The sequence below is a fragment of the Antedon bifida genome, chromosome 3 (assembly GCF_963402885.1).
Source record: "Antedon bifida chromosome 3, ecAntBifi1.1, whole genome shotgun sequence".
In the NCBI taxonomy this organism is placed as follows: Eukaryota; Metazoa; Echinodermata; class Crinoidea; order Comatulida; family Antedonidae; genus Antedon; species Antedon bifida.
The window spans coordinates 6,201,444-6,229,429 of NC_136228.1; the positions used below are offsets into that span (position 1 = coordinate 6,201,444).

General features: G+C 35.0%; 2 protein-coding genes and 1 long non-coding RNA gene across 5 annotated transcripts; 1 reads left to right on the plus strand and 2 right to left on the minus strand.

Annotated features, from left to right (window-relative positions):
- The first annotated feature begins 1,817 nt into the window (after positions 1 to 1,817).
- Positions 1,818 to 20,647, plus strand: LOC144838627 (uncharacterized). The gene is made up of 2 exons (XR_013611674.1): positions 1,818 to 1,941; positions 20,225 to 20,647. It is a non-coding gene; the product is annotated as an uncharacterized LOC144838627 (long non-coding RNA).
- LOC144838626 (uncharacterized) lies at positions 5,697 to 14,245 on the minus strand. 2 transcript variants are annotated; one of them, XM_078694053.1, is made up of 3 exons: positions 14,069 to 14,245; positions 13,629 to 13,759; positions 5,697 to 7,565 (listed from the first exon to the last, which is right to left on the minus strand). In XM_078694053.1, exons 2-3 carry the CDS (start codon positions 13,740 to 13,742, stop codon positions 6,798 to 6,800), a joined length of 882 nt encoding a protein of 293 aa, XP_078550179.1. In that variant the 5' UTR covers positions 13,743 to 13,759; positions 14,069 to 14,245; the 3' UTR covers positions 5,697 to 6,797. The 2 variants fall into 2 exon arrangements, with proteins under 2 accessions (XP_078550179.1, XP_078550180.1); XM_078694054.1 differs by lacking the exons at positions 13,629 to 13,759; positions 14,069 to 14,245 and adding an exon at positions 9,166 to 9,393.
- On the minus strand, positions 17,861 to 27,961 carry LOC144838625 (outer dense fiber protein 2-like). Of its 2 annotated transcripts, XM_078694051.1 has the most exons (18): positions 27,820 to 27,961; positions 27,257 to 27,395; positions 26,811 to 26,939; positions 26,531 to 26,692; positions 25,421 to 25,608; positions 24,886 to 25,015; positions 24,456 to 24,587; positions 23,588 to 23,967; positions 23,184 to 23,363; positions 22,821 to 22,956; positions 22,508 to 22,618; positions 21,852 to 21,956; positions 21,477 to 21,512; positions 20,398 to 20,556; positions 19,739 to 19,839; positions 19,307 to 19,388; positions 18,750 to 18,956; positions 17,861 to 18,297 (listed from the first exon to the last, which is right to left on the minus strand). In XM_078694051.1, the coding sequence occupies exons 2-18, from the start codon at positions 27,383 to 27,385 to the stop codon at positions 18,118 to 18,120; spliced, it is 2,547 nt and encodes an 848-aa protein (XP_078550177.1). In that variant the 5' UTR covers positions 27,386 to 27,395; positions 27,820 to 27,961; the 3' UTR covers positions 17,861 to 18,117. The 2 variants fall into 2 exon arrangements, with proteins under 2 accessions (XP_078550177.1, XP_078550178.1); XM_078694052.1 differs by lacking the exon at positions 21,477 to 21,512 and having other exon boundaries at positions 17,862 to 18,297; positions 27,820 to 27,960.
- Between the last annotated feature and the right edge of the window lie 25 nt (positions 27,962 to 27,986).

Consider the following 27,986-nt stretch of genomic DNA (forward strand, 5'->3'; position numbering starts at 1 on the left):
GTATCAGAATGTACACTGTCACTGCGGGCAAAGTATTACTTTATTTGCTTCGATACATCCGACATAACAGCACGTTGTCAAATGAATTATAATTGATACTGTCAAAAAAGCGGCAAAACAACCACATTTATAGCCGAATCATTTAGAAATATTTTAAAGGAAATGGGTATTTATTTTAAAAGGGAAAGAGGGGCTTAGAAATGCATGTGAAACAACCTCACGTGGACTGATAGGGATGCGATTTTCAATTTGTTTTATCTCCTCACATGATCACCGAGAACAGTTGAAATGCCTGTCAACACTAGAATTGGAGACTAAAGCTCTGTCTACACTATCAAACTATTTTGACAAAACAAGTATGATGTGCCTTGGCTAATTGATATGACATCATCCTGTCCATGGGCACATCACATTTTGTTGTCACATAAAATTTGATAGTGTAGACAGAGCTTAATGTATTGTATACAACAACACACAACCCTACTACCCACATTTGTCTAACGATCTCGGTAAATTCTAATTAGTCCTACCCATGATTTTCATTTAGCTTGATATTCTTATAAAACATGATCATATGTTCAATGTTAGGTATAATTTAAAACAAAAATAAATTTATGAGTTTGTTTACGTACAAAAATTATAAATAATACTCTTTTTTCCCTGAAAGCTCTCCCAGGAAGTTGAATACATTGTTAAGATAAGTTGTTAGGATTTTGGTAATACTGTATAAGGAAAACTGCTCGAACGTGATCAATTCATTTCAGTACGACGGTATCGAATGCCATTTCCAGGAATTCTAAATTTAAATTCGCTTGATAACATTCATTTTCACTGCAATAACGTATGGTTTTAGTTTGTTTCAGTAAACAGGTTTATGAGACAGTGACTGCAATAAACAATGACGTGTATGTTTATCAAAACAAAAGCTTGCTAAAAATGTAGTTGTAGTCAACAAATAATGTTGTCTTTAACAGAAGTGGTAGAATTCGCTTCCTTATAATGAAAACTAATAAATTCTTTTCTCCAATCTGCTATGAGGCTTTTTAATGCAAATTTTGTTGCGAGGTGAAAATACTTTTTATCCAATTTTTATATGACACTGTTCTATACATTTGTATGATATTTTTTACTATATTGCTATGTTTTAACCTTATCTAATGTTGTATGTGTTGCCTTTTTTACCCCTTGATGTCGTACTGTTTGTATTTTACCCATTTTATCATATTTTTAATGTTTTTATATACGTCGTGAAAAGCAAATAATTTTTGAGCCAGAGTGCTTGACGAAAAGAGATAATTGAATTGAATTGAATAGTTACTGCAGTATCTGCAGTAGAATACATTTGCCATGGCCTCAAATGCTTCAAACGTAGGCCAATAATATAAAGTATCCACAAAATTATTTTTTAACATATTAATTTAATTAAGTCACGTTTTCATCTCCTTTTATATTATAAAACGATCGAAACGTATTGTTCTTCATTTTAATGCTAGACGGATTTTTGCCAATAACGTTATTGCTTAGTTTTTCTAATTTTCCGAAAATAACAATTATGCATTAAGTTGTTCTAGGTTCATTGACTTAGGCTAGGTTATTAGTTAATAATCAATATTGATATTCGTACGGGTATTTAACACTCACAACACCCATTGCTGCTGCAAGAACACTTCTTTATAATATAAAGAAATGTTCTTGATTATGTGGATCCTTGTTTGACTTTAAATTTCTTAAACTAATTATTCAGAATTCCTAGCATTTGCATACGATCTGCATCAATCAAAACCTGTAGTCCACCTGTATGTGTCTTATTACTCTGCCCAGTAGTGTGTTAGCGGAGAAATAAGCTTCTTTCGGGAGAGTTCTTGAACTATGAAGTATCAATTTGGTTTTATTGGAATTATATTACTACATGTATAAAGAAGATCCATAGAATAAATGGAAGTAAGTTTCGTAATGTTTTAAGAACTTTAGAAACTCTAAAATTATAAGAAATTTACGAATATCGAGGGAAAAAGTTAGTCACTTTCTTGGACAGGCTCAGCTCCCTCATGCCACAGGTCGCGATCGTAGCGAGTAGGCCTGTTTATATTCCATGCTACAGGTCGTGGAGGTCAATTCCCATGCCAGCCATCAGTTAGGCCTAATGATCTGTATGTATTTCAATTCATTTTTCCTCGAAATTCTAGTTAAATCTATAAACTTTATGATAAAGAAAGCGCTGCGTCACAACACATCCATACGTTTATTTCAACAACAACGGTGATAATTCGGCGCGACAGGGCAGGCAATTGAATTGAAGATTTCCGAAATTAAAACAAATCATCTATCATTTAAAACTGATCTCCATCTTGATCCATATCAATGCCAATGTACTGTGTGGAGTACGTCACAGTATTTACAATTAAGCGTCTTCTACATAAATACTTTGACGTTCAGTTTTGTTTGTGAGCGTTTAAAAAAAGCTCACTAAATATCTTGTTGATTGATTTTATGTGCGGATGTCGTGCCTAACGTGTAGGGTAGGTTTCCACGGCAGCAGGTGCAGTAGCTTAGTGCGTGTCAACTGTCGGTCCACGCGAGACAAACCGCATTCCGTTGATGGCACTAAACCCAAGCCCCCTGATAAATAATATAGGCCTAGTGAAGAACAATACGCCCTTTTCTATACAATTTTAAAAACAGACCTAAAAGTGTAAAGGTCATAGACCTATGACATTGACCTTCAGACATGTCAGGAGTTACTCCTGACATGTCCGAGGGTCCGAGCTCTTCGAATGTGATGTTTGCTTTACTCTCCAATGTGCAACCCTAAAACTCATCAATAATATGTTCTTACACTATTTTCATGTTTTTCAAAAAAAAATAATGAATGTTTATGAGTGCAATGGTACGAATTAATGATGTTATGAGGTGAAAGATGAAAAGTTATATTTGCAATTGAAAATACTACACATTTTCATCTTTCACCGAATACAATTATTGTTTCATCTTATATGAAAATTGTTTGACTTGCCAACTTTCTTTTGTTTTAGTTTATTTTGCAAACGGAATCTGCGAAACGATGTTATTTATAAACCTCCCAGGATACTGCTTGGAACAAATTTTATTTAGAAAGAAAACTCTCAGTTGAACACAAATTATAAGTTGAACCTTTAACGGAGTTTAAAATCTGTATAAATCAGGCATACTGATCTTGTAACCCATACCGTAGCAGCCGATTAACTGTAGGCCTATCTATTCCTGAAGTATCATAGGAATATTTGGTAATACAACATCACATGTGTTTACATGTATCTAGAGTAACTAAATATTCCTATGATACTTTGGAAATAGATAGTATGTGGAGGTACATACATCCATTCTTTTGTTTTGTAATGATTATTTATGTACGTTTATGATTTTGTGAATGGAAATAAAGAAACAAACTAAAACTACAGCACTGGGAATCGGGTGACCGTAGTTATGTTTGTTTTGCAAATTAATTACTCATTTAAATTCATGTGATTAGAATGTGTCAGTCCGTTTCCTATTGGAAGGGCGCTTGGGTTTTGATCATGTTATATTATGGAACTTATGGTACAAAGTAACGTTGAGCAAAAATGACACTCCCTTATACCGTCACTTGCTTCTTCATCAGTATTTACGGTATGAATTTATATTACATTTTTTAAATAATTTGTTAATCTCCTGCAGTCTCACCATACCCTAGGCCCTAGCCTATACCAAGGAGTGCGATAAACTATTAAAGGCGCGACTGCGTGTCGGTTTTTGGCGTCAAAAAACAACCTACTTTTGTTCCAAAAAATCGCTACTCTCTTAAAAACTAGCAGGTGCAATACCCAAAGGTTCAATTTCTGCAAATGCTGTAATTTTCAAATTACATGAATGTTAAACTGTAGGCCTAAATGTGACGTCGAATGCGCGTAAAAGTTAAATATTTGAATATAATAAATGGAACAATGAGAAATTTTCATCTCTCTCTGACAATTGTTTCTTCTCGAGTCTACTTTGCTATCAAGTAGGCTATAAATAATATTCTTAAGGTCTATCCATGGAGGAAATATACATATCCTCCATGCTCTATCTACACTCTATCTACCAAGTTTATGTGACAAAACAATGTGACGTGCTCATAATTATATGGACATGATGATGTCATATCACTACCATATTTGGGAATATCACTACCGTATTTGGACACATCACACTTTTGTCAAACTAGTTTGATAGTGTAGACAGAGCTTAACTTGTACTCAACAGCAATGATTGTTGGTAAAGTTATTGTTATAATAATATCTTGTCTTGTATTATATTTATTTCTAGTCCTTTTCCTCCTCCCACCCACTTCAATATTTCTGATTTAATCTGTTTTTCGTTTGAAATGGTGAGAAAAACACTATACGCTTGATATTTTACCAAATACCTACAGATTAGATACGATTTAAGCCTAAGCTAATATTCATACATTCATATACATTCCACCTAAATATAGGAAAATGTACAAACAAGATTACCAGGTATTGAATGCATTGTTAATGCCATCCGGTGTTGACAATATCACTTAGAAAATGTCGATCTCACACTTATTCAATCCAACTCAAGTGAAACTGAACGACGCGTGCCGCTTTCGTGATGCCGTGTACGCGGTGACGGTACAATTTCGGACGGACATAAGGCATAACTTCTAGTTTCAGTCTTTTCTTTCATGATTGTAACACGGAGTCTTATCATTTCTGTCGCAACTAATTAATAATTATTAATTCATAGAGGAGTAGGCCTAGTATCCCTGCAGCTATAAGACCTAGTACCTATATTGTATTTCACACGTAACTCAAGACCTATTATGTGAGGCCTACACATGGCGGTTAAAGTTTGTTTCTTTTAGTAATTACCAAATTGTTGTGTCAATTTAAATTAAGATTAGTGACTGGAACCAAAGAAATGCAGACAATACGCAACTCAATGTCGCGCCAAGTTCTAGACTATTCGACACAATACGAATAGCGTACTTAATTAATTAGACAATAGGCTAAATCCAGTATAAGTTTCTGGGGGACACGTCAATCACGTAAAAGTGAGCCTACTATTTAAACATTTATTTAAAAGCTTGACATTTGTACTTGTAACTTGTCCCAGTAAAATTGATCGTCACTGTTGTGTGTGATAATTATAACCGAAAACATCATTAATGCAGAACGATCGATAGGCTTGCTTGCGTTTACGTTTCGTGTCCAAATTTAATATTGGTACATTATGAGTGACGATGTCATAGTAAAGCTTGGTTGGACCACTAGGACGTAACGCACTGATGTCAAAATGTCATCTCTTGCAAATTAGTGGAAAACAAACTTAAAATGACAAATATTCAATAATGAAATCGAGTAAATTCGTTTCTTCTTAAAAAAAATCAACAATTTATAACACAAACTGAAGCAATAGAATTATTGGTTCCTGCTATAGACAAGGGGAACAACGCAAGTAATTTAACCAATCACAAAACGAAGTGTCATCAAGTTCGGATGGCCCGTCGCTGGTGATTGGATAGATTTGCGCTGCGTAACCGTAAAAACATTCTTGGAATCTTGTGTTGCGTAAGTGGGAACCAAACTGTATAGCTGCGTTTCCATTGAATATAAACACATTTTTTACATACAAAAAACAGTGACACGTCTCTATATTTTTTCATTAAAATTTTATTGTATTTTTGCATTAATTTTAATTTTTTTTTTACATAATCCATATTTTACAATACCTGTATATAAAATAATCTTAAATAACATGCTGTACACAACAACTTGTATAAGTACGTAAGACTCTGACTTCACTTGAATTCAGTCTTGTTTTGTAAATACTTAACTTTGACCTTTGGCCTTTTAATTACAAACAATTACATTTCAATTACAAATTTTGAGTTGTGATAAATTACATCTTCGCTTCCTGCGGTTACATATTTATTCCACAGAGCAAATTTACTACATAGTTTTAATAACACATTCCATCAATGTTTACAGACAAACACTGTGAACGCCCTTTACTGTACCTAAAGATTGGTTCCCACAAGGACTCAATGACGTAAGCGTAACGCAAGTGAGTTGACCAATGACAAGTGACAGTTCGAATGATCCATAGTTTGTGATTGGTCAAATTACTTGAGGTGCGCTTACGTTATTGCGTTGCGGGAACCAAGCTTAAATCATTAATTTGTTTACGTTTTGTTCTTTTATTGCACATTCTGTCAATATGGACGCATATACGAAGGGTTCTAGAGCCACACCGGCTTTTATGACACCTAACTTCATATTAAAGTCCACATTGACTTCCTATTGGTCAATCAGGGTCCATATTGGCCTTCTATTGGTCAATCAGGGTCTATATTGGCCTCCTATTGGTCAATCATGACAACAATCCCCTCCTTGTTAATTCTATAGGGTTCAGTTCCATACATTCTATGCATTTCGGTCCCGAAACCTCAAATCTCTATAATTATTCAATTCTCTTTTAAATCACTCTTATTTACGAAACTGAGACTTGTATGACGTATAAATGACAAAATGTTCATTAAAACTTCCCGAGGTCCCAGCAGGTAATGTCCACAATAAACACACTTAAATAGCACCTACGTCGTATCTCCAATGAGTCGTTTATGTACAAATGATATCTCCAGGCGGCTGTCCCTTGTGAGCTACCAAGTAAAGCCCAGGACAGGAAGCCTAATGAACGTGGTTTCCTATTGCAAATTAAGTTTGTAGTGAAAGAATTAACAACCAGTTGGCGAGTTCACTGATAAAGAAGGTTAATTAGCAGTACCTAACAATGTCTTCCTCATTTTCTGGTAGTCGATAAGCAGGTAGAGAGATCTTGCGAACTCTCATAGCAGGCTTTGGAGTTACTTTCTTTTCCTCATTATCTAACACATCTTCACTAAATCGTACTGTCCGTGGTGAGCTCGAACGTCCGGTGTGACGTATGTGTGTGTATTTTGTTGGAAAGACATCGTTATTGTTCAGTAAGACTCCTGGTGGAGAGGTCGGAGACATTGCTGGAGAGGTCGGAGACTTTAATGGAGAGGTCGAAAACATTGCTGGAGAGGTCGAAAACATTGCTGCTGGAGAGGTCGGAGACATTACTGGTGGTGATGATGATAGAGATGACGGCGATGCTGGTGAAGACGGTGGAGAGGAAGATATTCTAGATTCGTGTAAACTTTCGAGTAACCGTTCATTTGCAGAGTTCAAAGCTTTTATCTCTCTCTCCTGTTCTTTTATTCTTCTGTCTTGTTCTTTTATTTTCCTATCTCTTTCATTCAGTTGATTCACAATACAACTTCTTTCTCGTTTCAATGTTGCTTCAAAGTGGATAAGTTCAGCGCAGATATGATTCAATTGTGTGTCTTTTTCTTGCAGTTGTTTTTCTAAAGTGTTCTCTTTGTCTTGTAGTTGCAGCTTCCAGCCTGCAATCAGCTGTTTTGTTTTGCTCGATTGCATTTCAAGTCGTTTTGTTAAATCTTCCACTTGATCGTTCCTCTGCCTCAGTTTATACTCGAGGTGTTTTATCTCCCTTTGTAGCTGCAAAGAGAATGAAAAATTAACACAGCGTTAGAAATAAATACTCGTATATAAATTATGCATTGAATCGTAATGGTTCCCAAGATACACAGTTAATGTGCTCATTGGGCCATAGCGGTGGTCGTGTGCTCGGTAAACTATTAATTCTTCATGATATAACCCTTAACACAGAAACAATTATATGCTGTTTTTACATAAATTATTTCTTTCACAATTTTAGTTTCGAAAGGAAAGTCAAAGGTTTATTATTATTGAACAATTATATTGTGTTATGAATGGCCACAAAAGACAGAAGAATAGCACATTATCTTGCTCTTATTGTCTCAAATCATTACATGACGTAAAAGTCCGTATTAAATGTTTCCAATATTGTTTTCTTCTGTAACTTATTTGTAGATTCTTTACATTTTTATATACATTTTTTTGATTAAAACAATTATGTGTTGCTTTGATCGAAACTATTTCGATGCTTGCTTGAACGACAATTATGTCAATCCAAAAAAAAACAACAAAAATGTTTATAACAACACGTATTTTGTTGATTGGCAGCTAACCACAGAATGTCAGAATGGTGTATTATGTGTAAAAGTAAAATCAACATTAATGATTGATACGTTGTCAATCAATGATTATGTAACAGTGCTTTGAAATGTGTTTACTTAAAACACAATCGTTTTCTAAATACTGACATAAACTTCGTAATAACTCCATGGAATAATAATTGTTTTGTAAATTCTTTAGTCTTCGTGTTACAAACTTTAATCACGAAAAGTGTAGTAAAATCCCCGTTGACATAATATAGAATGAACAATTGATTTTCAGGGAAAGTTTCACAGAAGAACCTTTCACATAAATGTTAACGAATTGTTATAAGAGTGTTCAATGCTAAGTCATCATGTTACACACTTTAAACACGAAGAAAGCAAATTTCCCATTAACACAGATATAGATGAGCTATTATTTTTTAGGGAAAGTTTTAGACAAGAACCTTTCACTCGTTCATTTGTTAAAGAACAGTGAATTCTTTGTGAAACTGGCAATTGTTATTCTGTTTGTATTTTTATAGTTCCTGTAGTACTGAAAGGGTGCAGCAATCATTGTCGTAATTATAACGTAACCATTTTCAAGTACCATAAATGACCTTTAACTATGTAAACAAGGATACAAGTATTGCATGCAAAAAATAATGATATCCAACACAAGGTTAAAAGTCTTCAACGTTTGTATTATTAACTTGTTATCGTCCAATCAAGTACCTCCCCATGGTCAGTTATTAAGGTCCACATTTTCGTGTTTTCGTCCAATTAATTCCCATGGTCAGTTAAGGTCCCGGACTTAGGTGACTTAGCACATAATGGTATTAATTAGGACAAATCTTACGTTATTAAATACAATTCAATCGAAGAAACAATCAGAGCAAAACAAACATCGTCCGTTATATTAGTGAGTTTTTTTTTGTACTTTTTGAAATAAAATATCACCATACACCCATGTTAAGCATCGACCATGGAGGTAAACAAATAAATTTCATGCATCGATTCCCTTCCCCCTCTCCCACTAATGAACGAAAGTATGTAAATAAATAAATAAATAATCTTACCAGGGCTACATGGTTTTCCTTCTCAACTACAGCGTGGTTTCGCGTTAACAGGTTAATAAGTACCATATTGACTATGAACGTCAGACAACAAGCATAACAAATAACACAACCTGTTTGCTAGTGCAGACTAAACTGATTTAACAAGTTCGACGCTAGTTTCCCCTTTTATAACACAAACTTCAAACGGTTTCCTGCCAGCAATTTTCACTAGGTGTTCACCGCGCGGCGGTAAACGGTTAACTAAATCTTCCGATGATATTTTGTGCTGTTTACTTGTGTTGCGTGTGCCGTAATCCCCCGCGGTGTTGAATACATCCTTTGTGTTATCACCGCGCTTCAGCAAACACACGGTACATACGGGTATACAAGCTATATTATTATGACAGGTGAACGGGTGGCTCCAGGTGGTATAACCTCCCCTCCAAACCCAACCACCTGGTACGACTACCCCTTTAGCCTTTATTTTTGCTGGGAACCAAGGATAATTAACCTGTAGCTTTTGTAAATGATACTGACCGAATACATGAGTTTGTTACCAGAGCGTGGGATAACGACATGTAGTATAATTAATGTATACACATTACCAAACTAACAATATTTGATTAAGTTTTACGCTCATTACGAACCAACTGAAACATATGCTTTGAAAATAATAACAATAAAAGATCTTACGATATCGCATTAACAATAATACATTTACTAGAGAAATCACGTCTAAAAATAAAATCACTAAATTTAGTTTTATTGCTAAAGGGCGTCGGTATATTTTCAAACAAATTTTGTTAATGTTGTGCTTAAAATGTATTTTTATAATATGTGAAAATACATGAAATGGGGGCATGTTGTTATTAACTAAAATGGTATTTAAAAATAGATTTGTAAGTGTCGCAGACGACGTGTCCGTAGTTTTAAACGTTCCCAATGCGCGACATTTACATTTGGCGCCGATAACATTTATCTCGACAGACAGCGCAGTCAAAAGGGTAAAGCTTTTCCCGCCAAGAACAATTAACTATCTACTCTTTATCTTTACATTTAAAAGGACATTTATCTTGTGTACAAATCTAATTTGAAAGCAATTTGTATTGTATCTTGATCGATATGATAAAGAGTAAGGTTCGGTCGACTTACTATGTTAATTGTAATTACGATGTAAATCAATTGAATTGAACTTATTGTCGCATTAAAGATATAGGCTTTATAGAATATCCCATTTTAATGTCGCATAATAGTTATTCACTTTGAAATTATTTACATGGAAAAACTGTAATTTAAAGCAAACAATAGTCAAATTGGCTGCCAACCAGTGTATTTTTGGTTGAATTTAACAATTTATTTTGTAATTTTATAAGTGAAAACATTTTTTTAACAGTTTTTTTTTTCTACAGAGATGATTAACTTTATTAAAGCTACAAATTAACCTATTCAAAGTCTGATTTAATTAATCTTAATTTTTCATGTCTTTAAGCTATCGATTCTCGGCACTGTACCTAATAATCGGTGACGCCGTCACATGTGATACATATGCGATTGTGTATTACAGATTTTGCATACGATATTGGATAGACATTGTATACTGTACTATAATGATATCTATAGGTATTTTTGTGTACAATCAGAACTAGTAACTACACCGAACTGTCTTTTAATGATATCATAATGTGATACATTATGTGATTGTGTATTACAGATTTTGCATACGATCTTGGATACTGATATTGTATACTGTACTATAATGATGTCTATAGGTATTTTTGTGTACAATCAGAACTAACTACACCAAATTTTAATTAAATAAATGTAGAGTCATCCAATAAATAAATGAACAAATAAATGAACATATTGTTATGATTAATAATTAGTGGCCCGGGGACCTGGACGTGACCAACCTGATTCCCCTGAATCGCTAATAATCATTTTAACACTGAATCCATTTAATTGATGAATCTGACCTACTTAATCTGGAGGAAACTATTAATTGGGAAACGACGACAATCGCCCATTCATTTTTTATTTATCAATTATTTTAAAACTATTTTTAGGATGGCTCTAAAAGTTACTCCATGCTAAAATGTAAAAAGTAAAAGTAAAATTTTCGTTCAAATTAAATATTTATAGGCCCTATATTTAGATTGCTTGTTAAGTTGTTTAGTTTCATATTATTAAGTGGGGTGTGTTTTTTATGATCCATTGTATTTTTAATGTGGGCGATTGGTTGAATTCCGATTGTAGGCATTTATATCGCGTGCAAACAATTTTCGCGAGGCAATTTATTGCTTAAACGAAGAATTTGTAGGCCTGTTTACTATATAGAGCGAGAAAATTTGTTATGAAAATTTAGCATGCCAACCGTGTATATTTACCCACACTTCAAATCTGTGTGGGTGTAGTTTTTGCATACCTTTTAAATTTAGAATACAAATTGTCATTTTTGTTATATTACCTGAAGTGTGGTAGACCTTATCCATTAGTTACCTACACTGCGATTTCTGTAGGCCTATTATTTCTCCATGGCACGAATAAGGCTATTTTTATACAGTAACTAGAGTAGATCTATATTGTCTTATCTTGTCGAGTTCCTGTGTATGCTTTGATAACTTTTATTACTGCAGTAATACAGGAAATACGATACAGATTACATAATTATTGAAACATGTTCCATCTATTTCCTCATCAATTTACACTTTTATATTAGTTTAATTATGAGCTAGCTTTTGTGTTTTGATTTCATTCATTTTATAAACCTATTTATAAATGTTTATACAAGCTCTTATCTCACGGATGTAATCTAATTTTAAACGATTCCTCACATCATGAAAATAAACACGTACAAAACGTAGCTATTATGAACCACGCCCATTTATTAAAAAAAATATTTCACCATTATGCACCACGCCCATTAAAAAAAGATATTTTGGTTCCCCCATGATAATACTCCACCTGGATGTGTATAAAACCACAAAATGAGCAATACAATTTACCAATCTACAATATTGCTCTGACATGAACGTGACCCTGAGTTCAACTTACAGTCAAGGTCATTTACTCCACTCTAATTGGTTAAAAGGTAAGAATGTACGGAAACAAGTTTTGGAGTTAGAGGTCCGTGTTCAATCACCGGATCTCGATAACATTTATAAAGGATTTATTTAAAACACGCCTTTGTTTATTTATTGTTAGGATTGTAATAAAATAATTCAAGAATAACGTGTTACTATATTATATATCAAGTTTAAGGAGCTGTCTTACAATTCCAATTGGCGTTTCATACGAACCATTGGTATCCCGAATACGATTTACCTTGTAGGTAGGCTAGTGAGTTTCGTATAAGAAATTATTTTGCTTTTATTCTGCGTAAGACTGAAGTTTATTTTAGTTATTCCTATTTTTTTGATTTCGTGCTGATCCTCAGGATACTCTAAAATGACAGACATGGGAATTTCATTTTAACTGATAAAGATTTAATGGTGTATAGCTTCATTGTCTAGTTATCATTGTACCATTTATAGAACAACACGCGACGGAATGCTGAAATCCATTTGTGTTCTTTTAACAATAATAATTTTCGCACAATCCCATTTTAAGTTATCGCTCTGATCACTAATATCATGTCAAAGTGATTAGTGTGCGTTCCGCGTGATTAGCTAAGCGCCTACCGGAGCCACTCAGTACCGTTCTGTACTAAATCTGTATTGTTAATAATAAGGACAAAGCAGAATACAATTGAATTGTGTCAGACAAGAGTTGTGTGGGCCTAATTTGATTTGAATATTCTGTTTGTTATACAATAGTGTCTGTAGGTTTATAATGATATCTGATGCTATTTACGATCAGATAGCCTAGACTTTACATTATTAGATTAATTGAGACCTGATAGTTGTGTCGGAAAGTAGGACCGCATTGGTACGTTTTGTAAAATAGGCATTCGCATTTTACTTCATCGTCTGAACAATAAATAGTACTCGCTTATTTTCATCGTGAAGATAATTAAATTCGTATGTAGGCCTACTTATAGTGTAGTCCCAGTGAAGAGTGAAATTATACTCTTTCCTTGTAGTCCGGTGTTTTTTATGATGGTGTGGACGAAAGTTGACAGTTCCACGTTTTCCGATGTTGTCTTGCCATGTGAATGTGACAGTCTGAACCACCGTACTGTGGATGACGTAACGGCTTTGAGCACTCACTGGCTAAACCCAGGCAGGTGCCCCAAACCCAGGTGCCCCTGAGCTTATCGGACCCCTGAGCAGTACGCAGGGGAAACAAATGTAAAATGACGTACAACATTGTCTGGGCATGGGCGGGGGTGGGTGGGGGTTCAAATCAACCCGATACCGGCGCCTACAATGTAAAGGTACCGTAAGGTTCCACCCGCACTTGTACTATACCGGTGCCAGTCCCAAGTCCACAGTAAGGGTGTACCGGTATCCCTTTATAGTCGGTACACTTAAAAGACATTTGCCTACCTGCTCACGTGACTTCATTGTTCCGCTATTGTTGTTATTGTTCTCTGTCGGTGAGGCCGATTCCGACGATATGTTATTGATGAACGTCATTTGGTTGATTTGGCAATAACTCATCTGAATTGTGAACAGATCTAGAGTAAATGAAAACAGAAACGGAAGATGTTGACTTACTTTGGTCAGTATACAGTCGTCTGGTACCGTGAACCTGAGCGCCAAAACCGATTCTCTTGGTTGGTAAAGACGTCAGCTGTATCGGTGTTGCGCAGCGTACGATGCACAGTACATAAATGGACCTCGTTATCTTAATCTATTTTCCATGATTAATGTAATGAAAAGACATACGACGGATGTTCTTTGCAACTTTAATGAAACAATAAACCTGCAACATGGTCCTATTATGGGCCTAATAAATTTAGGCTATATCACACATACGTACGTACCTCATGAAATGTATCCAAACACTGTATCTAGCAGGAGGAGCAGGTGTCAAAGCGGCCTATACGAGTTAGCAGGACATTTACGGCACAACACATGGAACGTGTCTTTGATAATGGACCAAGTTAAAATGAATGAACGGTGGACAATCAATAACAAGTTTGTCCTCGCATTTACGAACCATTAAACAACGTTGAATTATCGACAAGGACGTAAAGAATTATGCCGAAAAAACAACCGATATCTCAAGCTTCTAAACCGGTTATATTTTAATATCCAGTTCATCTAAATTAGGTTATGTCGTAATAACTGCCATGCAGCCACTTCGATAAATTAGTGTCACTCGTAAAAACCGTTCTCCTGTTTGGCGGATTTGATATTTATTTTTTGCAACAATATATATTTCCACTATTGCCAACTTACCCCATTAGGCGATGTTGTACGAGATGGCATGTCGTTGACATTCCAGTAATTCGTAACCCTTATATTGAGTCGCATTAAAAGTGGAATATATTACCTAGTTTTACGTCAAACTGTATTACATCTGGGACTACAATATGTCTCTGATTTATATTGAGGAGTTAGACCACGCTATATGTGTAACCATGTGATTTTCCATCCCGGTATCCGCAGCGCCCCTGGCTGTTTCATCAGCTCAGACAGTGCCCCTGGCTGTTCCATCAAATCGCAGACAGCGCCCCTGGCTGTTTTAGCAATCTCAGTGTAGCCCAAGCGCCCCTGGCTGTTTTAGCAACCCCAGTCTTACCGCAGCGCCCTTAGCTGTTAAACATGCAATCTTATTATTTTAAAACCATTGTATTTTCGACCGAACCTTTTCAGGAATGGTTTTAATTTTTAACATTGTATCGATAACAACCAGACAACTAGACGTAATTCTTCCTTACGGTTTTCATACAGGCAAAAAAGGACTATTAATCATGACCTGGCCTTTTAACACACCCCTGGGGGTAAACCATGTGTCCATATTTGTACTGATTACAGCATCATTACACCATTATGCAATTTATACTTACGAAAGAATTATTTACATTATTTTAATTAATAGCTAAGAGATATCCTTGAGTATTCACTCACCTTGTCTGATTCATTTCAGGTATTTAGAGCCTCCAATTCTTGTTTGAGGGTGTTCAACCTTCGTTATAATGCCACATAAGTGACAATTTACAGCAGGGCAAACTTGAGATAACACGTAGGCCTACCTATCTGATTAATGAACTTGAGGTCCAGTGGGAATGAATCCTCATCCAATACAAGACAGCCCCGTCGTCGAGTTCTAGAACAACAAAAAAACTTTACCTATCACAATAACACAATACCGTTGTTATTCTGAACACTTTGGGATTTTTTAAATTTGTACACGATACTATGACGTCACACAGATGTTTAAATCCCTATTGTGTGGTAAAAGGTTATATAAATCGCATGTTTAAATATTTGGTTCAGATTAAACCAACGTACTATTCTATTTAAAAAAACAACCTCATTGACATTTCACTGAGAGGCACTTACATTTTGACGGACCCACTTTAGACCCACTTAGATACGTGTTTGTTATCTCATCTATTAAAGTATATTCCAGCTAGATAAGTTGAATAAATATTGAAATTACAGAATGATTTGGTAGTGTTTTTCTTCTTCTTTACAAAGAACAGAGGAGTGATTCAGATACAAAAGAAATTGTTGATGCGTACGAATTCCAGGATTACTATTAAAAAAGTAAACATTTAACAACTCTTACAATATCAAGAAGATAAATTTGTCTAAATTAGTTCAATTGGGGAAATTACAGTTTAATGGTCAAGGAGGGGAAAGGGTGCAGACGGGCCCTAGTTAGAGCGATAATACAGATAAGTTGTCTACCTATTTGCCATTAAGTTATTGCTTAATTTGAAAAAGAAAACAACCCGTTGACAATCTTGATGTTATTGATGATAAGGAGGACCATTCTGATGGATCCCACCCCCTCTTCCTTCCCCCTCCCCAACAACAGAAAATAGAGACTGAGAGGATAATGGAAGAAAAGAGACAAAATCGCCATTCCTATAGTTGAATATCCCATAACAACATTTGCGACTGCGTCCGGGTGGTAGTCTGCAAAACAGTACCATAATTCAAAATATACGCCTACTCCAATAATTCTACCAGTTTTTCCAAATAATTTATTTCAAAATTGTGATAACCTTGAAGACAAGGGGGTGCTTATATAAAACATTTTTTGAGTATATTACCATCATCGATATATCACTCAGTATTTCCCTAGTTTTATTGGGTTTTTAACTTGTTTGTGTGTTAAATAGTGTCCGATTTTCGAAGTTTTGACGTTGATTTATGTCTACTTCCTCCCTTGGCTTTTCCTTCAGCTACTGTTCATTAGTTTTTACGGAAGGGCGGTGATGCCCAATGACAACGAGAGACATGCAAGGTACATTAGTGTAAACAGGTTCTGTACTGCCACACTTGTTGACAGCTAGCCGTTCTACCTAATTTACGACGACACAATTAGGGAAGGGGTGTGTATATATACGTATTTTGTAGGCTAATTAGTAACCTACAGTACTCCAATTAAATAATAATAAATTCTGATTTCGGAAACTCTATTATATGGTGTATGGTTAGATGTACCTAATTTAGGAGGGATTGTTTTTATTTTCGATTTCATTTGCATATTACCAGTCTACGCATCATTAATTTATTTTATAATAATTTTTTTTCTAATGAATATCAATAACACATAGAGGGCGACGTTTAACTTATGTAATTAAGACAAAACAAGAGCTGGAAGAAATTAGGGGTGTCGGGGGTGGGGAGATAATACTGTCAATAGTGCTCAACGCATTTATAAATGTGCTAATTGAATTACTAGACTGCCTTATATTTCGTGTTTATAACATGATTTCTGGAGTTCAGAAATTCACTCGACAGTCTTGTGTTTTAAAAGCATGATGATAAATCATTGAACATTTCACAAATATTAATGTATTTCTTTCTGTGTTATTTGATTTGCTAATGTAATAAATCGTCTAATAGTACCGTGCATACGATCACGCTAACATCTAGCTCAGAAGGAGAACAATTTGGTAATGCTATAAATCGTTCAATAGAACCGTACGTTAAGCTCTGTCTACACTATCCAACTTTATGTGTAGGGTAGGGGATCGAAACATAGGAGGGGGTGGATAGACTAGTAGAGGGAGGATAGACTAGTAGAGGGATGTGTGTTGTATACAATACATTAAGCTCTGTCTACACTATCCAACTTTATGTGACAACAAAATGTGATGTGCCCATATATATGGACACGATGATGTCATACCACTACAATATTTGAGCATATCGTTACCATATTTGAGCACATCACACTTTTTTCGTCAAACTAGTTTGATAGGGTAGACAGAGCTTCAGATTATGCTAAGATCTAAACTAAGAATACAGAATGTATTAGTTCCATATGGTTCATTATTTTTTCTACGTAAGTGAACAACTTTATCGAAGCTGCAAAATGACATATTTAAAGTCTGGTTTAATCTTACTTTTTCATGTTTTGGAGGATAATACATCTTCAAAAATTATACTTGGGGTTTTTTGACCAAAATAATTACACAATCTCTTCTGCCACAAGAAGAATAGATTAAAATTTAATTATTTATTTGGCACAAACATTACAGATAACTTACCATGGCCCATAACAAGTTCAAAATTATAAAACCAAAAAACACAAATTACACATAGTTTAAATCTTTATTGTATAAATTATCACCGTTGGATAAATGCATTTACAGCAAAATTCAATTCATTTTTCAAACATTTGGAAAAACATTATTTCTTTTAAAATTAATAAAATTATGAAAATAATGATCATTTCTCATATTAACATGTTATTTAAAACAAAAAAATATATAAATTTTAATATTAAAAACAGTGCATAGATATACCAACTATAGCATTAATTTTGTTGCCTAAAATTTCTAACAATAGAAATCATTTATTCAATTTTCCTATCATCATACGTTTTCTTTTATTAATGAAACTTGTTTTACGTGTGTATTGGTGATCGAGGTCGATATGGAGAGGACGCTAGAGATGTGTCACCAAAGACATTAGAATACGAGCTCTTTAGGAACTGCACGTAGTTTTGCATGCTGCGGTTAGTACTGTGTGACTGCTCTAGGCGATCTTTTAGATCGTGTAACCTAGAGTTGAACTTGCGTTCTCCCTGAAAAGACAAAAACGTGTTGGATACATGATTAACAAAAAGCATTTATAAAGTTCTCTATTACAGGTTGTTTTAAGACCATAAAACTATTGAAACATGTGTATTCTAAAGCTCTGTCTACACTATCAGACTTTGTGACAACAAAATGTGATGTGTCTATATATGGACATGATGATGTCATATCACTACCATATATGGGCACATCACCCTTTTTTTGTCAAGCTAGTTTGATAGTGTAGACAGTGTGAACAGAGCTTTAGAATTTAGTTGAATTTATGAAAAGTTTTAGATGCACAAAGTGTATACATTTAGATTGTGTATATTTCAAAAGAGTAGGGAACCACCCCAGTGTACCCCTGTTGTGGACGCATGAATGAGTGCCGTTTGGTGCCAGCTGTATCACACAAAGAAAAACCATCCAAAAGAAAAAACATAAAGCATTATTTATTAACCTCTTCCTTTCCTCGTCGCAGTTGAACAGATTCCGTTTTACTTCGACTCAACTGAGACTCGAGTTCCAGGATTCTTGCATGCCAGTTACGCTCACGCGCGATAGACTTCTCGCGAGACTCTTCTTCCATTCGACGGTTATCTGCGATAGACTGTTCTAGTTGTCTTGTTAGGCTAGCTAGCTCTCTGTTTTTATCTTCAACTTCAAGCTGTGGAAGAAATGCACTTTGTAATGTGTTGGATATAATTCCTGATTTTATTATTAAGCTCTGTCTACACTATCAAATTTTATGTGACAAAAGAGATGTGCCCCATATATGGACATGACGATGTCATATCACTACCATATTTGGGCATATCACTACCATACTTGGGCACATCACACTTTTTTTTGGCAAACTAGTTTGTGTAGACAGAGCTTAAGGATGGATCCAGGGAGTTATAGCTATATATGACATTATGAACTTTTTTTACTATTAATATTATAGGTGCAACCTATTATTGCCGCTCCCGTTCTTGGACCCGTCCTGATTTATGGTTAGACAGACAAGTATATTACCTGATTCTGACGAAGCGTCTCTTCTCTCTTGCTCAGTAGACCATGCATATCCCGATTCTCGACTTCAAATTCATGAGATTTTCTAATAACGAAAACAAATAAGCAGTTTGAAAAACAATTATTTTCATACCATTTTGCACAAACAACCATGGAGTTGCATCTACATATCACAATTAGTGCCCACAACCCATTATCTTCTCATTGGCTGACTAAAGCTCTGTCTATACTATAAAACCTTATGTGAAAAATGTGATGTGCCCATATATGGACATGATGATGTCATATCACTACCATATTTAAGCATACAACTACCATATATGAGCACATCACATTTTTTTGTCACATGAAGTTTGATAGTGTAGACAGAGCTTTGCCTACTAGAGAATAAAAACACTGCGATCTTCACACAATGTAAACACATTTAGTTGTTACCTTTCTAGAGGTTCAATTTGCGATCTCAACGTACGGCATTCATCCTGAGCTTGGTGCCACTTGTCCCGCATAGCTTCCAACTGTTCTCTCTGCTGGTCCATCTATCATAAAATATAATACATGTAATAGCATAGGGTAGGTAATTATTATACAGGCTGGTCCTGTGTGTGTATTCCTAATGTATTACTGGTACTGGTTCAAATAACCGTCTCATAGAGACATCTGGTAGCCATTGACTTAAAGTTGGCATTTGGATGTGTTACCTTTAAATGTACAGTACGAGATAAAACTATTTTGGAATCAAATAATGTAAAAGTTTGTTAAACCACAATAGAAAGCCTTTTTTCCCAAAGACTGTTACATTTAGCACGTTACCTCCAGAATTTGTTTTTCTATTTAACCATTTAACAGTCAGCATGAATAATGAATTAACCAAATTCATGCTCGGTGTTAAAGCATGGTAAATGCTCTCGATATTTTTCTCAGGGCTCTGGACCGAATCCGGTGTGATGTGAAAGTAGTTTAAAGGAACATTTCTGGACAACAACACAATTTTAACCCCAAATAGAGGTGTCACCTGAATTGGAAGGAATTCTAGTTTAGTTAAATCTACTCTGCAAAAGGTGAAATAATTTTTCGTTTCATTATGGCTGGTGTACCTTTACAGTAATGTCAGTGATTAGTTGGGTTTGTTCCGAGGATCGTTTTTCCTGTGCAGTCAGTCGCTCTGTTGCTGCTAGCAGACGTTGTTCCGACGATCGCAACATTTCTGGCAGGGGTTGAAGGTCATCCAGTTGCTGTTCAAGACGTGAACGAACCTGAAAGCAAAAATAAACAAAAGTTACTAAAAACAATATTTTGTAGAACCAGGGACAAGTTCAGGACCCAATAAAATGTTTCCTAAACAGAGGTTGGCTGTATTTCTTTGTTTATTTTACAGGTAAGTGTCCCCTTAACAGGTGCTAGCCAAAGTGTTACATATTGCCTCTTATTCATGTTAAAGTGTCCCATTAATAGGGGTGTGCCCCGAATATGGGTGTCCCAAAGTAGGGGCTGTACTGTATAGGATTTGGTAAACCCTATATATGTTGACAGCTCTTATGATCTTTTTGCTTTTTACCAATCAATTGTAACATGCCACAATTGAACCTGATGACATATTATTGTGTAGACAGGGCACGAACTTCTAACCCTGGTAGAGTAAATTTGAAACATGCACAATAAAAAGAGGTTTACACTTGTAAATGCTAAGAACAAGATTTAAACATAATCCCAGCTACCATTAAAGTGTCACCCAACATTAATCATGCAGAAACATATAAAACAAAAAAGACATGGAACAGAACATAAAAAAGTAAAAAACAATGTACACATTCCAATGGGAAGAAAAAAACAATTCTGCAAATAAGAGAGTAATCTACTTTTAAACCTTCTATTGCCATTTTTTTTGTTAATATCTGTTTTCTGGCAATAAAGTTAAAGCCTTGTCTACACTATCAAACTTAATGTGACAAAAAAATGTGATTGCCCAGATATGGACATGATAATGTCATATCATTACCATAATTGGGCATACCACTACCAAATTTGGGCACAACACATTTTTTTGTCAAAATAGTTTAATAGTGTAGACAGAGCTTAAGAAAATAAATGAACAATAGAAAATAAAACATGCTTTGTTCACATTGAACAAATTATAGAAGTGAATGCATGCACGTAAAGATACCAGTCTACTTACTTTAGAAAACCACTTTTCACAATTATTAGGAACATTCTACGTTTATGTAAAATACAAAAAGGTATTGATAAAAAGATAGAAAATGTATCGGGGCCATAGCCAGCATGACATTTTCACCACCCACACCAATTCCCCAGCACAGATCGTCATATTTTATAGTAATAATTATATTTAAAGTATCTTTGCCTCGTCTGTTTTTAACCTCTCACTACGGCCTTGTGTATTACCCATTTCATATGTTTTTTTGTTGTTGATAAAAACAAAGAAAACACTTGTAGAAAACTAGTAACACAGTACCAGTATAAAATTGAAAGTTCACCAAGTACGGAAAACAAAACAGAACCCAAATATATAGATTTAGAAAGCATAACACACCCTTTCTATTTCAGAATGACTCTCATCCAGGATGCGCGACTTTTCTCTTTCTTCTCTTTCCAGCCGTAAATTAGCGTCAGCAGCCTCTCTTTGCGACTTGGACATCTGAAAGGAATAAATATAGAAGGCAATCTAAATTAAGTATATTTTATTTGATGCCTCACACATCTGGCTTTAAAGAACCTAGTATATCCTTTGGGGGAGTAGGGGATTACCTCGGTGTACTGGTCCATCTCTGTCCTTGATGGACATACGAATGTGCCATTTGTTGGCAGTTGTCTGACACAAAGTTACCGTTTGTGCCGGAGAAGAATAAAGGTTGTTATGCATGTTGTCTACTATTTAGGCTGCAGGTCATTCCCCTTCATTTACTTTAATAAACTTTACTATAAATCATTCTTTTTATCTATATTCTATTTATGTACAATTTATGTCAAAATTACAACCATCATTCTCTTCTCTCATGTTTATTTTTTTTAATTTTTTTTTATTTATTCAATTTTCTGCCATATACAATACAAAGAAGACAAAAAAATTACAAAAGGGGCAAGGAAAGACCAAACAGGTGCTAAACACCTATGCTGGTTGGTCAAATGTCAAAATGATGAAGTAGTTATGGTGATTTTTTTATCAATACATCAAACAGCTTCACTTACCCGAGTCTTTTGATCAGACATTAGTGACTCATATTGACCTACGGTTGATTTTAATTGGTCAATTTCTGAATTCGAAAACTTAAGCTTGTCTTCAATCGTTGCCAAAGTTACCTGCCAAAACACCAAATGAATATATAGTACCGATTATATAATAATACATGCAGTAGATAGCGCTGCTATGCTATTTGGTTCTCCATTTTCATGTAGTATTAATAAATGCCAAAGATTTAATTACTGTAGTTTTAAAGTTAAATATATAAATGCAAATATGTATTATGTATGTGAAAAGTAGTCTCAAGTTTGTATAAATTACTTTGAGTCTTTCATTATCAAGTTTAAGACTGGTCACTTCAGCAGTTTTGCTAGCAATCTGTACGTTCAGGTTTTCATGCGTAGACCGACCAGCTACTTCTGTCTCTCGCAGAGCTCCTTGGAGATCTTCTACACGTCTGTAAAGATCAAAACAAATTAACATTGCATAATCCAAACAAAAACATATTATTGGCTAAAGCTCTGTCTACACTATCAAACTTTTTTTTACAAAAAAAAAGTGTGATGTGCCCAAATATGGTAGTGATATGAGATCATCATGTCCATATATGGGCACATCACATTTTTGTTATTGCATTTGTTTTAACACTTTAATAAATACTCATTTTTGATAACCAACACTTACTGGGAAAGTAGTTCATTTTCATGAACAATCTGCAGCTTTTCACGTTCAAATTTCGATGCTTTTGCCTTCCACTGTTCTATCACGGCCACGCTGTCCGCAATCTGAGCCTCTCGTTCAAGAACCTGAGAATTTAATTGATCAACAGCATCCTCACTTCTGCTAGCTCTTTGTTTCTGAATTCTGAAGAAAGAGATGGAAAAATGATGAGACATAGAGTAAAGCTTTGTCAACACTATCAAACTTTAAAATTTGATGTGCCCATGCATGCATATCACTCCCATATTTGGGGCACATCACACTTTTTTTTGTCACATAAAATTTGATAGTGTAGACAGAGCATAACTCTAATCTTTCAAGTAAAAATAATATTTATGTCATTTAATTAATCAAGCACTACTTTGTACCTCGTGGCTTTCTTCAGAGCTTCCTTATCCGCAATGGCCTTCTCTTTCGCGCCACTAAGAAGTCCCTGCAGATGTTCCACCTCAATCTTCTCCTGTTCCAGCTGGTTCTCTATGTTCCTGATCTGCACTGCCATCCGGTTGCAATCTGCTTCTCTCTTCCGCAGCTGGTTTTGCAGATGAGCTCTGGTGGATTCCAGAGAGGACTGGAGATCCTGCATCGTGTTGCTTTGTCCCTTTTCTGCAGCCAGCATCGCTTTCAAAGATTCCACATCGTGTTCCCTGTCCAAGATCGACAGGCGTAGCTTCTGGTTCGTGGCATCGGATTCGGTGAGTTTTTTTAGCAGAACGTCTCTTTGTACATCCACTTGCTCTCGAGAAGCCTGTTGATAAAATATCGGATTATAAATTGCATTTTTAGACACTCTGCCCCCTATACTATTTCAAATTATATCTACTACGGACTATCCCACCAATCATCTAGTTTCGTTTACACTGGATCCGCCACTGTTATAGTTACGTCATTATAAATATAGTCTTATGTGACGTATTACAGTATTATTATTACAACTTGCTCATTCTATCCTTTGGCCAACAAAGCAGTATGGTAATCATGGAGGTAAAAAATAAAACCTCCATGTCCATGATGGTAATCGTGTTTAATAGGTCCTCTGAAATTACCTATCTCTATCCGTCAGGCAATCATCTTTTTTATAAAAAAATTTCAGAATTTTTTAGCATTTAATGTGTAGTATATAAGCACAAAATGTTTTTACTAGGAAAGGAATTCTTAATATTTATGAGGTACAATTAATAATAATTTCCAATCAATAAATATTGTGTGTATAATGTCCATAAAGGACTAAATTACTTTGTTTCGATGATGATCCCTAAGCATCTTTCGCAATACTCTGTTAGTATTTTCAAAATCATTCAGTTTATCAAGGAGGAGATCTCGCTGTTTTGTCAAAATCTTGCCATCGTGGGAAGACATTCGTTTTTCCTTCAAATAGAAAAGAAAGAAAATATTTTACTAAACTTTAACACATATACAGACATATCTGATACGGAAGTGTCTATGAAGAAATTTGTTATATAATGGTAAGAAAAGTAAGAAAGTCATTTTAAGCTCTGTCTACACTATCAAACTTTATGTGACAACAAAAATGTGATTTGCCCATATATGGACATGATGTCATATCACTACCATATTTGGCCATATCACTACCATATTTGGGTACATCACACTCTTTTTTGTCAAACTAGTTTAGAAAGTGTAGACAGAGCTTAAAAAATAGTACCTCTTTGAACCTGTGAACAGTCCTGCGTAGCTCATTCATTTGCTTAACGGCCGCCCCAGCATCCATCTCAACCTCTACAAGTTGCTTCATCAAACGATCACGCTCTGATCGACTAACATCATGCTCTGTCCTGTGTTGCAAAATTATTTGAAATAATTAGTCAAGCATTAATTTTCAATAAATATGGGAACTACAAATGTCCACCCTCTATTGATTGTTCCACAGTATCCATGATTCTCAATCCTGAGGACGATTGAAACTTAACAGTTCTTTTCAGAACTACATTATGTGGTGTACAGCAAACTTCACATCAACATAACAATATACAAACACTAACTCTAAAGCTCTGTCTGCACTACCAAACTTTATGTGACCAACAAGTGTGATGTGCCCATGCCAAAATATGGTAGTGATATGACATCATCATGTCCATATATGGGCACATCACACTTTTGTCACATAACGTTTGATAGTGTAGACAGAGCCTAACAGCTTATATCCTCCACTTATCATCCCTGTCCATCACCCTTCTTACCTTGATAGGTTGATCTCATCTTCCATTCTCTCCATCGTTTCCTGCAGTGTCTTACTCTGCCGCTCTGTCGTATGCAGCTCTTGTTTGTAATCCAGTATCTCTTCCTCTTGGTCCTCCAGCAGTTTCTTTGACAGCAACAACTCTTCTTTTGCTCGAGACGCTTCACGTTTTGTTTTCTGCAGTTCACGCTAGAAACAACAATATTAAGTGATTATTATTTTGACAGCATCAATTCTTTCTTAAATTTCTTCATGCTTTTCCCGACAGAAATTGAATAATTAAACCGGAAAAAAATACCAGACTTACAATTATGACTTATAATGTACTACACTATACAGATATGTTTGAACCATTTAACATAAGTATATACATCTTGCCTCGCAAAAGTTGAACTAATACAATACTAATATACCTTGCATTGATGAAAACAAGATCATCTAATCAAATTAATTATCTCAGATGACTGAATCAATTCAAACCTAATTATTCAATTGTAAATAATCAATTTAAGCCTAATTGACTCTTATTGTTTTTTACCACATTAAAAAAGTGAATACGTAATTAACAAAGATATCACCAGGTAATAAGACCGTTACGGTTGATTGATTACACTACTACTGTTTGACTATACCCTTTGCTACAGTATTACATAATCAATATTCATTTGAATTTATTATTACTCAATATTTATAACAACATCATTATATTCATTTAGAATTTTAAATTTGGGTCTTTTTTTAAAGACAGCAGTTAAACAAAAACAGAAGGAAAGTTAACAAGATCCAATAATAAAGCTCACATAAGTTTGATAGTGTAGACAGAGCTTAAAGCTTCTGAAGTTTCTAAAAACTTTTTTTTAGGTCAAACAGTTTTAAAATTCTTTTTTACCATTAAAACACATTCTTAATACCAGACTTTTCAGAAAACCACCAGACATGTTAGCTCATCAGCCCAAGGGTGTACCTCCATGGAGTTCGACCATGCTATATCTTGACAATAGTATGATAATTTTGAAAGGCCATTAAAATTATTACTTGGTTCCTAGTTTGGAAATATATCTACTGAAGGGTGAATGGAGGAAAGATGTTGATGAGTTTCTTTTAACATTACCTCCGTTTTCATCTGGCCAACCTCTGACATTAAACTGTCAATTTTTTTCTCGTACAGCCTATATTTGTCCTCCTCTACTTCAGAGTCTAGATCTTCAACACGTAGGGTTGAGTACACCGTATCTTGCTCCGGCGCTCCCAACTCCAGTCGATGGCTGGAACTCTACAAAAATAAAGAATCAAATACATTATTAAAACAATTCAATCATTTTTCTTTTTTTAAGTTTTCTAATTTCTTAGTATTTAGCTAAGTGTTTTTTATTTAGTAATTGATTTCTTACCTCCCATGCCAATGGTTTGGCTTTGGTACTTCGTCCAGGAGCTGGCACCCATGGTCCCCGAGACGAGGATGGGCGTACATTCCCTGATGAGTAACGTCCTAGCTGTGATTTGGTAGATTTCAGTCTATCCTGTATACAAACGAGAGTAAAAATGAACTTGTATGTTTTGTACACATTTCTTTTCCATTTCAATTCATGCCAGCAGTCAAGGTTGAAATTGTTGGGAAAAGCAGAAAATATTAGAATGGCGATACCACAAATTTAACAAAATACATATATTTTTTTGCAGCAGTCATGAGAAAAGGTATCTTGTATTATTGATGCAAAAGACTATAATTATACTATTATTAGTATTTTGACAAGCAAAATTGAATAATCAATATTTTATGTTCAACTAGAGATAGACCTCCTCAAGGTGGTTATGAATATAAAAAGTCTATAAATACTTCAACGGCAGAGGCTGTAGAAGACTTCTTTCCCGTCTTTTTGACATGAACATGTACGGGTGTGGCCTTGTCAACGTGAACATGTAGCGGAGGTGAAGCATTCCTTGTTGTGCCACGCTCAATTGTCATCTTAAGATAACTGCAGAAAAAAATAATAATAATTGAAATGACATTAGCATTTAAAAAAATTATAACTAGGGGGCCTAGGCTAGACAGAGATCTGGCCTTTTTTTTAAAATCTAAAATTATTATTATTCTAGATCCGGTTATTCAAAGTAAAATTCTAGGCCCATGCTAAATTAAAAGGAATAAACAGTGCCTCTATTTATGCTGGCTTGCCTCAGCAGACTCATTTATTGCTTAGGCATACTGTAGGCCCACCCACCACAACCCACTCTACTCTTTCAGTCGACATTGATTGATTGGCCCGGTACTCATCTTATAGGCCTAGCAATAATAACATGCATAAATTGGTTTAGACAATCTCAGTAACTTAAAATATCATATTTTATAATTATCTATAAATGAACACAGAAAAAATATGTTCATGTCGATGTACTTACGAGGCACTTTTGGCCAACTTATTGGAAACTTTTTCGATCGGCAAACCCTTCCTTCGCGATTTGTGTTGTCAGCTTTTTGTTTACGTTTTTTAAACGTGACGCGGAATTAAGCGTTTTCATTGGACGTCATATATCACAGAGACCAATAAAATGTTGTAGTTATATAT